Below are 13732 nucleotides of genomic sequence, written 5' to 3' on the forward strand. Positions count from 1 at the left end.
GAAGGTTTTGAGGGGAAAGGGAGTGATCCAGACACTGAAACTTCTGGATGGTGGCAGTGATACCAGATCTAAGCTAATAATTAAGCTTAGAAGTGTCCATGCAGGTCCCCACATCTGTACCCTAAAGTTCAGAGTGAGAAAGGAACCTTGACAGTCAATAAACTTCAGTTTCACTATCCACAAACAAACTGAGGGAAAACATTTCTACCAATAATAAAAATGTAGAAATAAGTAAAGTAAGAAAAATAGTGCTTGAGAATGTATTAGAGTCTGAATTAAGAATATCTCACTTTGTATATTTTGACATACAACGTTCACAATTTGTGTTTTAATGTTTATAAAGTTTTATCTTTTTGAATTTCAATATTTACTGTCATTAAATAATTATTGTCTGATACCCCCTGTTGTCTGAACCCACCATAATTTTCCCTAAATGTAAAAATTCAAATTGGTAAACATCTAAAACTCCCTTAAAACCCATAATTTTTCATAACTGTGAACATTTAAATGATAAAAATAAAAAATGTTTAAAAATAAACATTGATATTATACATCAAAATTATAAAATATTAGAAATCATATTCTACCAAGCCTATTTATCTTTGGTATTATGAAGGGCTATCACTAAAGATGAGTGAATTGTGAAGAATATTTGACGTATATTTGTTCAAATTTAAAGACTAATTTGGATTTGGTCAGGGTCTCAACCCTGCTGAGGAAGTGGAGGCACCAGCAAATAAATTCATACAGGAAGAAAACAAAGAAGTTACACCCTGCTGAGCTGGAGGTGGGATCCAAATGAATCCAGGCATGTCCATCAAAACCTGTAAGGAGACTAGCACTAAAGGAGGTAACCAGGTAGATAGAGAGTGTTATAGAAGATACTACCTTACCCACCTTGTCTCATGAATAATCTAGTCATGTAACATAAACAATATCACCTGAGTTATTTAGCCAACATACCACTGAAGTTGAAACTCATATATAAAATATTCACAAATGCATTTGTGAACATTCTGAATTCCTAACTTTGTTAAAAAATTAGCAGTTTTTTCCTGAAAAAAATTAGGTTTGGCATGTCTAATAAAACATCAAAAAAGTTAGAGGGAAGCAAACATTTTCCACACAAAAATTATTTTAGTGAAAACCCCAATTTTCTACCAAAAATAGTTTTGGTGGAAATTTTTTTTACCACCCCTAGTACAATATGAGTGATTTGCAGCATTTGACCAAAATATTCAAAGTTGGGACCTAAAGAGAGACTCCAAAATAAAAGCAGATATTCTTGAGTGCTTTGCACATACTGCCCCCATACACTTCAATGGAATATGCAGGGGCTCAACAACTCTGAAAATAAGGGCATTTATCTGAGTACATAAATATGGCTGAAATTCATCCCCAGAAGTTTAAGTAATTGGCGTTTATGATGAGTTCTAGATTTTGAGGCCAGTGTGTGTGAGAGTGTAAGTGTTTTTGAGAGAAAGAAATACACTGGTGGTGGCAAGAATGGTTGTAGCCGCTCTCTGATCCAACTGTATACATGTATGTACTATTCTAGTAGCTCCTTTCCCAGACCACTGGCAAAACTGCTGGCAGGTCGCTATCCCTCCTTGGTGTGCAGGTGCTACAGAAGCCCCACTAAGCAATCTCTGATCCTGAGTGACCTCATACCAGAGGAAAGGCCAAATTCTATCCTGACTGGCACAAGCTGCAACACTTTCAATGAGATTGAACAAATTCCTCTAGAAGTAGAAATGCTCACCCATCATAGAAATGCAGTCCCATTTAAGAGGAGTGAAGAACCAGTTCTATATCAGGAACACTGCATACTGTGATGTGACCATCCTGCAAGCCCCTCATCTGTTAGACTCCCATAGATTTCAAGAGTGTCCATTTGTCCCTTTAATCCATTCTCAGCCACAATCAAAACTAACACTGCAGGATGATATGATGGAAGGTGAGGGCGCTGAGCAGGCCACAGACATGTGCTCAGCATCTTGAAGAATATAGTCCTAACTTGTTATGGATTAATTATTTGGGGATAGATATGAGTTAAGATTCAGAATGTAAAGATTTGTGTTTGTTAGTAGGCAGGATGATGCCTCATAGACCAAATAAAAAAGGCAGTAACACCTGATCAGAAGAGGGAAAGTTTCCTGGAATAATACTAATGACATACAAAGTTACATACCAAAGTGTTGAGCAGTGGATTGTTGAATCATCTCTGATTCTGTGTTGATGATGGCACAGGTAACCTCGGGAGTACCACATGAAACTGCAATGGTGCTTGCTACCGTGAAAAGATTCTGCTCGTCCTGCACTTCTGTTGTCTCAGTCAATGAGTTTATGCTTTGTCCTTTGTGATTTTTCCAGAAGACCATGGGCTTTGGATACCACCCTTTCCATTTACATTCATATTGGCAAACTTTCTGCTGATTCATTTGTAAAGAAGTTTCATTCCTTACTCCTGTAAAAAAGGCAGCATTATCACAATGGATGCATGTTTGAAAATGCAGAGAGATACTCAGAGAGGGTACAATGTGAAAAGATCTCAGGGGCTTCTAGACATTTGTTAACTGTTTCATCTCAAAGCAAAGAGTGTATGTTTTGGTTTAATATGATTTAAGATAAATTGCAGTGGAAACAATGGGAAATAATTTTCCTGTTTCCAGAAGCAGATCTACTTTGCTCTTCCTGAACAAAGATGAAGGTTCAAATATTACTCTCATTTATACCTATACAAGCTCAGCGAAGCTAATAGTTCTGCATGGGGTCAATGGAGGGCAGAATTTGCCCCGAATATTTACACTGAGCAGAATGTGCTTCACAACGAGAAAGACTGAGCTCCAGCCAAATCCCCAATCACTGCACCTTTACATAGTGTCTCTCATTCTGAATAACTCATCACACTTTACAACATTAAAAGAAAAAAAAAACCCAAAATAAGCCTTAGTGTGAAAAGATGGACACATATTGCTGTTCTCTGTCATTAATAGATGGCTGCCATACTAACCCTGGCATAGTTCAGCAAAAGGGCACGTGAAGGACTCATTTTGTGTTGGAAGAAAGGAGTGCAATTAGCACTTGCTGCTAATAGATAAATAGGTTATATTGATAAGATAGCAGGAAAAGAAAGCAAATATGTTGAATTGCCACAGGACTCTATTTGCAGTAAAATGACTGTAACCTGCTGTTCATCAATATATTACACTAGGGTTACAGAATCCTCTGCCTGTTCCAACCCTCTTCTGGAGCCCACTCCTTCCTGACTCCTATTGAACCAGCATATCTTGTATATCTCTTTATTTTGATTTTTTAATTTCACACTATAAGAGAAAATTACAATTCCTTTATAACTCATTTGCTACTCTCAGCCTTTGGTTTTGTGTATTTGCTTTTGTATCTCTTCAATAACATCTAGATACATCAACATGTAGATAAGTGAGTTCAAGTTTCCAAATGAGCAATTTGAACAGTGTGAATTGGGAGTGCTTTGTTCCAGGTGGGCCTTGAGTGGGCCTGACTGGTATAAAAAGGCAGTCAGCAGTGAACCAGTTGAGCGGCGAACAGCAGAGCCTAACAGAGGGAGTTTGCCTGGGATCTATCCGTGAGGAGGTATAGTAAGTGGTGCATTAGGGGACCTGTATTGGTGAGTATCTGAGTGTCTGTTGCAGGGGACAGTTTGTCAGTTGGACTGTGTGCTTGATTGTCTGATTGTTTGTTTAAACAGTGTGAATTGGGAGTGCTTTGTTCCAGGTGGTCTTGAGTGGGCCTGACTGCTTTAAAAAGGCAGTCAGCAGCGAACTAGCTGAGCAGCGAACAGCAGAGGCTAACAGAGGGACTTCGCCTGGGGAAAGCCCACTGAGGCTTTCATCTCACGGGCTTCTGTGAGTTGCTGCAACAGCTGAGGAAGCTCTTAGAAGGAAGAAATTATGGAAGGTGAGCATTCAGCTGTTGTAACCTGTGCAGGTGGTGCCATGTTTGTCTTTCTTCCATAAGACGGAAGCGACTTTGTCTGTACAAAGTGCAAGCTGGTCTCCATATTGGAACTCCATAAGTTCGAGGTCTGGAGCAACAAGTATCAACCCTGTGTTGCATAAGAGAAAATGAAGATTTCCTGGACTGATGTCAGGGTATGCTTCTACGGGCACAACGTCCTGAAGAATCGGAGCAGGCTGTGCAGAGGGAAGAGAGGGACGGTGAAGAAATTTGGCAGCATGTGATCTCCAGAAGAAGAAAGAGGAGAGTCCATATACCATCAATGAAGATACAGGTGAGCAACCGTTTTCATGTTCTTTCCACAGGTACTAATGTGGAGAGTGGACTAGATGATACATCTGAGAGAAGACAACAGAAGGAGACTCCACTGATTGGAAGGCACGATATGCACTGTCCTAGGGATGGGGTTCCACAACCACCACTCCCAAGAGAATGAGGAGGGTAGTGGTGGTTGGGAACTCCCTCCTCAGGGGGACTGAGTCATCTATCTGCCGCCCCGACTGAGAAAACTGAGAGGTCTGCTGCTTGCCAGGAGCAATTCATGATGTGACTGAGAGACTGCCGAGACTCATCAAGCCCTGATATCGCTACCCCTTCCTGCTTCTCCACGTGGGCACCAATGATATTGCCAAGAATCACCTTGAGCCGATCACTGCAGACTACGTGGCTCTGGGAAGAAGGATAAAGGAGTTTGAGGTATTCTCGTCCATCCTTCCTGTGCAGGGAAAAGGCCTGGGTAGGGATTGTCAAATTGTGGAAGTCAACGAATGGCTACGCAGGTGGTGTCAGAGAGAAGGCTTTGGATTCTTCGACCATGGGATGGTGTTCCAAGAAGAAGGAGTGCTAGGCAGAGATGGGCTCCACCTAACGAAGAGAGGGAAGAGCATCTTCGCAAGCAGGCTGGCTAACCTAGTGAGGAAGGCTTTAAACTAGGTTTACCAAGGGAAGGAGACCAAAGCCCTGAGGTAAGTGGGGAAATGTGATACCGGGAGGAAGCACGAGCAGGAGAGTGCAAGAACTCTTGTCTCAGACTGAGAAAGTGGGACAATCAGCGAGTTATCTTAAGTGCCTATACACAAATAGAAGAAGCATGGGAAACAAGCAGGGAGAACTGGAAGTCCTGGCACAGTCAAGGAATTATGATGTGATTGGAATAACAGAGACTTGGTGTGAATAACTCACATGACTGGAAGTACTGTCATGATGGATATAAAACTGATCAGTGAAGGGACAGGCAGGGCAGAAAAGGAGGGGAAGTTGCATTGTACATAAGAGAGCATATGACTGCTCAGAGCTCAGTCCAATATGAAAAACTGCAGAAAAACCTGAGAGTCTCTGGATTAAAGTTTAGAATAGTGTGAGCAACAAGGGTAATAGATCGTGGTTGGGAGTCTAACTAAGACCACCAAGACAGGGGGATGAGGTTGGACAAGGCTTTCTTCCAGCAACTAGCAGAAGTTACCTAAGAAAGAAAAAAATAGGAATGCGCAGGCAGGCCCTGGTCCTCATGGAGACTTTAATCACCTTGATACGCTGGGAGAAGCAATAACAGAGGTGTGCACAGAGAATTCCCAGGAAGTTTTTTGGCCATGTTGTTAGGTACATTTCCTGGTGCAAGTGCTGCAGAGAGCAGTCTTATGCAGTTATTATTTTCTCTTTTTTGTAGGATCTGACTCGACCAATCTATGGTCACTAGCCTCCCAGGTCCATCCTCTTTAGTGCGGTCGCCCATACTAAACATCTTGCAGCATTTAAACCTAGCCATTCTCTCATGTTTGTGAGTGCCGTTAAGAAAGATCTTCTGCCCTAGTTTGGTTTCCTCCAGCCTTGCAACCAGGAATGTCACCTACACTTGCACAAAAAAACTTCCTGGATTCTCTGTGCACTCTGTATGCTCTCCCGCAGATCGGATAGTCTCCCTGAGGACAGGCGGATCTAGTACTTCTGCTAGTTGCTGGGAAGAAAGCCTTGTCCACCTCATCCCCTGGTCTGGGTCAGTACGACTCCCATCCACGACATTACCCTGTGTTGCTCACATCTTCCTCAACTTAATCCGAGACCTCTCGTTTCTGCTGCAGCTTCACTATACAATGCAGAAGGAAATCGTTGTAGGTCACAGTGGATACGCAAATAGTTAGATGGGAACCTCTGTCGAGGATCGATGTGACAACATGTGCAAATGGCGTAGTCCTCCATGCGCGATCTTCTGAGCCTGAGCCTTCCTTGGGACACATATAGAGAGTAGAGCAATCTCTAGATATAACGGTACCAATCCTGGAACTGCGACAGTAAACTAGCAGACTTTGACTCCCTCACAGGGACCTGACTCGAGTCATGGGATATCCACCGTGGTGTAAATCACTGCACAATGGTAGCGGCGGAGAGATGGTACCAGTTCATCAGGAGCAGAATCGCAAGGCTAGTAAATTCTTACATTAGAGAAGTTCTTCATGGAGCTCTGGCAGGAAATACAACAGTCCGCATTGTCGCTACGCAATAGCATTTAGTGTTAATCCCATATTCTCTGGTACGTAAGTTTGTGTATCGCCACCAGCTTGGCTTAACAGTGAATCCTTGCTGATCTTAAAGGCAACCTAAAAGATAAAAGAAAGCTTAACATCGGCACTGTAGGAAGATGATCAACTGACGCAGTTGAGGCTAGCATGATAATACACATTATTAAATCAGGCATGACAACAAGAGAGATAATCATCATAAGCCAGGAGGTCCACACTTGGACGCCTTGCATGCTATGCGAAACCTCAGATTATGTACAGAGTATACACAGAAAGGATTCTTTCACTATCGTGTGATAGGTAACACAACACAGATATGAATCTTCGGAACAGTGTTGGGTCACTTTCTATGAATGATGGAGAGGGCGGAACTCTATCTGACAGATGGAGGATAAATAGTTAATCTCATCTTCCAACTCCCTTTGTTTAGACTGTTGTCTTCACAAACTGTCTGAGCACATAGCGGCAGCACCACGTATTGCGGACAAGGTATTGGGTCGACCAGTCCTCGGCTCGTTTTAGGAAAGGGATTGGCCGTTCTTCGCGCTCGAGTCGTGATGGTATCGCGCAATCAACTGCACTATGGAGCATACGTCCACGAGCCACCATCCATGGTCGAAAGAAATCAAAGCCTCTCTGCTCCTGACCCCTGCAGATAGGTCATACGTTGCTCGGGGCCTGGTGCGCTGCATCCAAGAGATGCTAGGAACTGGCGGATGTGATTGCAGAGTCCATTGGCCATTATCTTTGAAAAACTCATGGCAAATGAGGGAGGTCCCGGATGACTGGAAACGGCTAATTAGTGCCCATCTTTAAGGGAAAGGAGAAGGATCGGAGAACTACAGGCCAGTAGCCCTCACTCAGTCTGAAAATCAATGGAGGCAGGTCCTCAGGAATCTCTGAGCAATTTAGAGGAAAGGAGAGTATCTGAACAGTCAGCATGGATTAACACAAGGAGCAAGTCATGCCTGACTAAACCTAATGCTATCTATGAGGAGATAACTGGCTCTGTGGTGGGGGGTGGTGATGTTATTCCTTGACTTTGCAAGCTTATTGGTGATAATGGTCTTCGCCACAGTTTCTTGCTACAGTAGTTAGCTTGCTGGATGATTGGACTATAAGATGGATAGAAATCAGGCTAGATGTCGGGCTCAAACGGGGTAGTGGCGATCATCTCGTGTCTAGATTGGCAGCCAGTTTCAAGAGGAGTGCCTAAGCGTGGTCTGGGTCTTCGGTTTTTGTTTCAATATCTGTCATTATGAAATCTGGAGGATGAATGTGGACTGCACTGCTCAGCAAATTTGCAGATGATAGCTAAACTGGGAGGAGTATGTAGATATGCTGAGGGTAGGGATAGGATACCAAGAGGGACCTAGACAAATTAGAGGATTGGGCAAAAGAAACTATGAGGTTTCAACAAAGGACAAGTGCAAGAGTCCTGCACTTAGGATGGAGACCCATTCACTGTTACAGACTAGGGACCAAGTGGCTAGGCAGCAAGTGTCTGCAGAAAAGGACCTAGGGGTCACAGTGGACGAGAAGCTGGATATGAGTAAACAGTGCGCCCTTATTGCCAAGAAGGCTAATGGCATTTTGGGCTGTATAAGTAGGGGCATTGCAAACAGATAGAGGAATGTGATCATTCCCCTCTATTTGACATTGGTAAGACCTCATCGGGAGCACTGTATCCAGTTTTGGGCCCCACACTACAAGAAGGACATGGAAAAATTGGAAAGAGTCCAGAGGAGGGCAACAGAAATTATTAGGGGGCTGGAGCACGCAACTTATCAGGAGAGGCTGAGGGAACTGGGATTGTTTAGTCTGCGGAAGAGAAGAATGAGGGGGGATTTGATAGCTGCTTTCAACTACCTGAAAGAGGTTCCAAAGAGGATGGCTCTAGACTCAGTGGTAGCAGATGACAGAACAAGGAGTAATGGTCTCAAGTTGCAGTGGGGGAGGTTTAGGTTGGACATTAGGAAAAACTTTTTCACTCAGAGAGTGGTGAAGCACTTACCTAGGGAGGTGGTGGAATCTTCTTCCTTAGAGGTTTTTAAGGTCAGGCTTGACAAAGCCCTGGCTGGGGTAATTTAGTTGGGAATTCATCCTGCTTTGAGCAGGGGGTTGGATTAGATGCCTCCTGAGGTCCCTTCCAACCCTGATATTCCATGATTCTATGAATTCAGAAAATAAACTACACGAATGGTTTTGTTTGAAACCTGACTCTTATGATGGAAAGTGTCTGTTTCAACACACTGCAATACATGAAGGGAAGCTCTTCAGTGGTCTGTTGTATTTCCCCAGTAACTGAAGCCAGGATGAGCAAAAGATAGAATCTCCCATTACTATGACTTTGGCAGCTGACTTGGCTGCATCCAGAGAAACCAGCAATGCAGACCTTGCAACCAGTTGACCTTCCAGCAGGAGGGATCAGCCATTAAAACTACCCTTTAGGCTGTGATGAGTGAAAGCAAAAGTGTCTGGTCTCTAAACTGTTATGCTTTGAACAACTGAAAACACCTCTGTGCAATATTCCCTGTTTATAGCAAAGCTGCCCTTCTGCTTTTGCCCAGAGACCTGGGCTGTTCCAAGCCAGAGTAACTGAGGGTTCAAATTGAATGTGGTGATATAACGATTTTTTATCATATTCTTAGATGACCATTTCATATCATCTCATGGAAGGCAGCTCCAGAAAATTTCATGCTGACAACTGAAACCTAAACTGCTAAGGAGAAAACAGTGCTCACTAGAGAATGACCCTGCAAGAAGATGCTGGACTTGCAGAAGGCATTGAGCATCCTGAAGGACAAAGTCCGAACTGACCAGGGTTTGGGGATAGAGAGAGAGATGACTTCAGTAGACAGCTCAGAATATAAGCCTCCATGGTTATTGGTAGGCATGATAATGCAACACATAAGAGCCAAATAGAACAAGAACCCTATTGTATACCTGGAACAGCCTGTAAACACTAGCAATAAGAACTAACAACGTGAAAAAAATAGCTTGGTATAAAAAAGTTACATACCAAACTGGTGAGTGCTTGATTCTTGACTGATCTTTAATTCTGTGTTGATGATGGTGCAGGTAACCTCAGAGGTCACACATGGCACAGTAATGGAGCTCTCTGCTGTGAAAAGTTTCTGCTTATCCTCCCTTAGGGTTGTCTTAGTCTTTGAAGTTATGTTTTCCCCTTTGGGATTTCTCCAAAGGACTTTAGGTTTTGGATACCATACTCCTGATTTACATCTATACCTACATACATTCTCCTTCTGATCCATTTGCAGAGATGGTTTATCCCCTATCCATGTAAGAAAGGCTTCCTTATCACAATGACAACATCTTCTAGTGCAGAGAGATGAAAGAGAAAATGTTCAGGAAGGACACATCGCTAAAATATTCAGCAACATGGCATCTGAATATTTGTTCACTGCTTCAGCCCAAATCAGTTTCCTTTTTATACCAAAAAATGTGTGTGTGTGTATGTGTGCTGGTGGATTATTTTAATAGTGATTTAACATAAACACATTGGGGAAAATATTGAGAACACAGAAGTTGCTCTCATTTACTCTTGTATGACTTTTCTGAAGTCTGTAGTGCTACAGGAGTTTAACTAAGGGCAGAATTTGCCAATACAACTTTTCACTAAGACAAATGTACTCCACCAATAGAAAATCTTAGTTCCCATCACATATATCCAAATAATTAGTTCCCATCCAAATAATATCACATTGTCCATAAGTATTATTGATACCACATATTAATATTCATTAAGCACACAATTTCAATATAACATTATACTGTATACACATTTCTAGTAGTTAAATGCCAGAATTGACATATGTCTTTTTTATAATTCTATTCATTAATGCTAAATATCCCATAATACTTGAAAGCTGACTTCAGTTTTGGCATTAGAAAATAAGAAACTTGTCACAGGCAAGACACGTTAATGTTTTGCCCATATACAAGCAGGAGACTGGTACCTGGAATGGCTGTATCCAAAATAAAGATAAGGAAGATACAAAACAGCTAGTTAAGGAACTGGGATGAACTGATGGGCTGGATTTTAGTGGTGTGTAAAGAGTTTTTTAACTTGTAAAATCATCTTATAAGTACTCCAGGCTTAAATGTGTAACTTTGCAAACACGTATAAGGCAAATTTAACAATAATGCATGAGACAGCGTCCCAGAACAGATACCACATTGAACCTTTCTTCCTGTGCCACACTATCAATGACTTTTAGCAATTAACCTGACTGACATTGGTTATTTTGTCTTTTCAATATATTTCATACCAAATTAAAGTGTGGTTTAGCAATAGACTACACAATTTACCAACACTCTCCTTCCTAGATATAGTTTCTTCATAATCTTTTATTGCCAGTAACAGAAAAATTGCTGGTTACTGGTAGTAGAAATTTCCTCATACAAAGATGGCATGGCTCTAGTGCTTGCTCCATAGGTAAAAAGTATTTTTTTAAAATATCTTAAAACTGATCACAATTCTATAGAAAGGAAGGATGGGCTTATGGTTAAGGCTTTCATTGGACTAGGAGGCAGATGATCTGGGCTCCATTCTTGGTTCTACCACAGACTTTCAGTGAGACCTAGGGCAAGTTACTTACCTCTCAGTTCTTTAGTTCTTCTATAAAATGTGAATTATAACACTTCCATTCTTCCACCCATTGTCTGTCTTGTCTATTTGATTATAAACTTTTTGGGTCAGGGACTGTTTCTTAGCCTATCTGTCTTGATTCTTTGGGTAAAATTTTCCAAAGCACCTCAGTCCCACTTTCAAAGATGATCTATATACTTCTGAGCCTATGGGCAGATCTGCATTTAAAATGCTGAATTGGTGCAGCTTCACCACTGTAGCATTTAAATGAAGACACTCGTACATCTAATTGGCATAGTTAATACATCTCCACAAGAGGCAGTGGCTATATCTGTGGGAGAAGCTCTTCCATCAACACAGCACAGTGTACACTGGGGGTTAGGTCAGTATAACTACATCACTCAGAGTGTGGATTTTTCATACTCTGGAGTGACATAGTTATACTGACATAGATCTATAGTGTAGACCCAGCCTATGTCTCCTGGAAAATTAATGGGATTTAGTCTCCAAAGTATCTGAGGGCTTGTCTTCATGGGAACACTCAGGAAAGTTAATCTGAATCAACTTTTTAAAATGGATTAGTTAAACCACAGTAAACCCATGTGGACATTCTTATTCAGAATTAAAGTATATTTAATTTGATTTAGCTTAGTTCACAAATCGAATTCAGGCAACTTTAATTCTGAAAAGAGATGTTCACACAGGGGGTCAATGAAATTTAGCTAATCTACTTTACTTTCAAATTTTATTTAATTGGGATTAATTTTCCAGAGTGCTTCTGTGTAGACAACAACTAAGTAACTTTTGAAAAAGGGACTCAAGATCCTAAATCTTTTTTTTACTTTTGAAAATTTTATCCTCATGGAATAATATGTATTTTTTCAACTTGAGTGTAGAAAGAAAAATATCTGTTCTCTGTTGTAAACAAATTGTTGCCATAATAACTCTCATAATAACTTCTTGAGGTCCCTTCCAGCCCTACATTTATTTGACTGTAGGTTGTTATGGCTTATTATTATGATGATACTTCAGAAAGGCTTATTAAAAAGTAGTTTAAATTGCACTCTAACATCTCGTTAATTTTTGAAAAATAGATTTACTAATACAGCTCCAAGAATTGGCATTTTAAAGGAAAATAAAAGCGAGAGTGATTATTATTGGTACCTCTTCTAACAGCAGAAAGTCTGAAATCACTTCTGAAATCAGGAAACTGATCTCACAATGAGATGCATTAGACCATGTAGTAGCTTCCCAATGACGAAGTGGAAACTCCATTATTTAGGAGTTTTAAAACCATAATAGATAAAGCAATAGAAAATGTGCTGTAGAGAAGGGACAAACCAGCGCTGGCTCTTGGGGAGATAGAATAGTAAGAGTTCTGCTACATTTGCTTTTTCCAGTGCTAGGCTTTACTTACCTATAACCAAGACTTCAATGATGATCTCTCTGTGAAACAAGTTGGCTGAGGCAGAACATACATATTTCCCTTCATCTTCCACCTGAATATTGTTCAGTTTCAGAGAAATATTTCCTTTCCCAAACTCTTTTCCTTTAAAAACTTCTGCCTTTTTTTCATATTCCTTCCTGAGCCATTCTCTGCTATTGTCTCCATTTGGAGACAAATAGCTTGTTGGGCATTTGTCACTCTGTGAATAAGAATTAACCAGGGGGCTGCTTTCATCATAGAGATAGAAATAGATTATCTTATCCTTTCCAGGTCCAACTTTCCTCCATTGCAACTCCATGCTATGGGGCAGATATTTCATAATCAGCCGGCAGGGAAGAATGGCATTTTCTCCAATTACAGTGGTAATTATGTCATGTTCTGCCTCCAGATCAAAGAAACCTGAAAAATGTTTAGAGGGTTATATTTGCACCAGCAGTACATAATGACTCATATTAATTTGCAAGAAAGAGAGAGAGTAAAAAGAGAACAGCCCTAATTCTCCTCTTATTTATACCGTTTTTACAAGAGTGTAAATTCATTAACTTCAGGGGAGTCATAGAATCATAGAATATCAGGGTTAGCAGGGACCTCAGGAGGTCATGTAGTCCAACCCCCTGCTCAAAGCAGGACCAATCCCAACTAAACCATCCCAGCCAGGGCTTTATCAAGTCTGACTTTAAAAACCTCTAAGGATGGAGATTCCGCCACCTCTTTAGGTAACCCATTCCAGTGCTTCACCACCCTCCCGGTGAAAAAGTTTTTCCCAATATCCAACCTAAATCTCCCGGATTGCAACTTGAGACCATTAGTCCTTGTTCTATCATCTGGTACCACTAAGAACAGTCTACTTCTATCCTCTTTGGAGCCCCCTTTCTGGTAGTTGAAAGCAACTATCAAATCCCTCCTCATTCTTCTCTTCTGCAGACTAAACAATCCCAGTTCCCTCAATCTTTCCTCATAAGTAATGTGTTCCAGTCCCCTAACCAGTTTTGTTGCCCTCTGCTGGATGCTTTCCAATTTTTCAACATCATTCTTGTAGTGCGGGTCCCAAAACTAGACACAGTACTCCAGATGAGAATTCACCAATGTCGAATAGAGGGGAACGATCACGTCCCTTGATCTGCTGGCAATGCACCTACTTATACAGCCCAAAATGCT

The 13732-nt window shown here is 41.3% G+C and overlaps 1 protein-coding gene across 1 annotated transcript in view; it reads right to left on the reverse strand.

The window, feature by feature from the left end:
* Nucleotides 1-13732, reverse strand: part of LOC116836633 (butyrophilin-like protein 2) — an 85446-nt gene that overhangs the window by 63950 nt on the left and 7764 nt on the right. Inside the window, exons 4-6 of the mRNA XM_075071253.1 lie at nucleotides 12545-12973; nucleotides 9538-9816; nucleotides 2192-2467 (exon numbers count right to left, since the gene is read on the reverse strand). Coding sequence (XP_074927354.1) covers nucleotides 2192-2467; nucleotides 9538-9816; nucleotides 12545-12973 — 984 coding nt within the window. The remainder of the gene's footprint in view (nucleotides 1-2191; nucleotides 2468-9537; nucleotides 9817-12544; nucleotides 12974-13732) is intronic.

The sequence above is a fragment of the Chelonoidis abingdonii genome, chromosome 11 (genome assembly GCF_003597395.2).
Source record: "Chelonoidis abingdonii isolate Lonesome George chromosome 11, CheloAbing_2.0, whole genome shotgun sequence".
NCBI classification, from domain to species: Eukaryota; Metazoa; Chordata; order Testudines; family Testudinidae; genus Chelonoidis; species Chelonoidis abingdonii.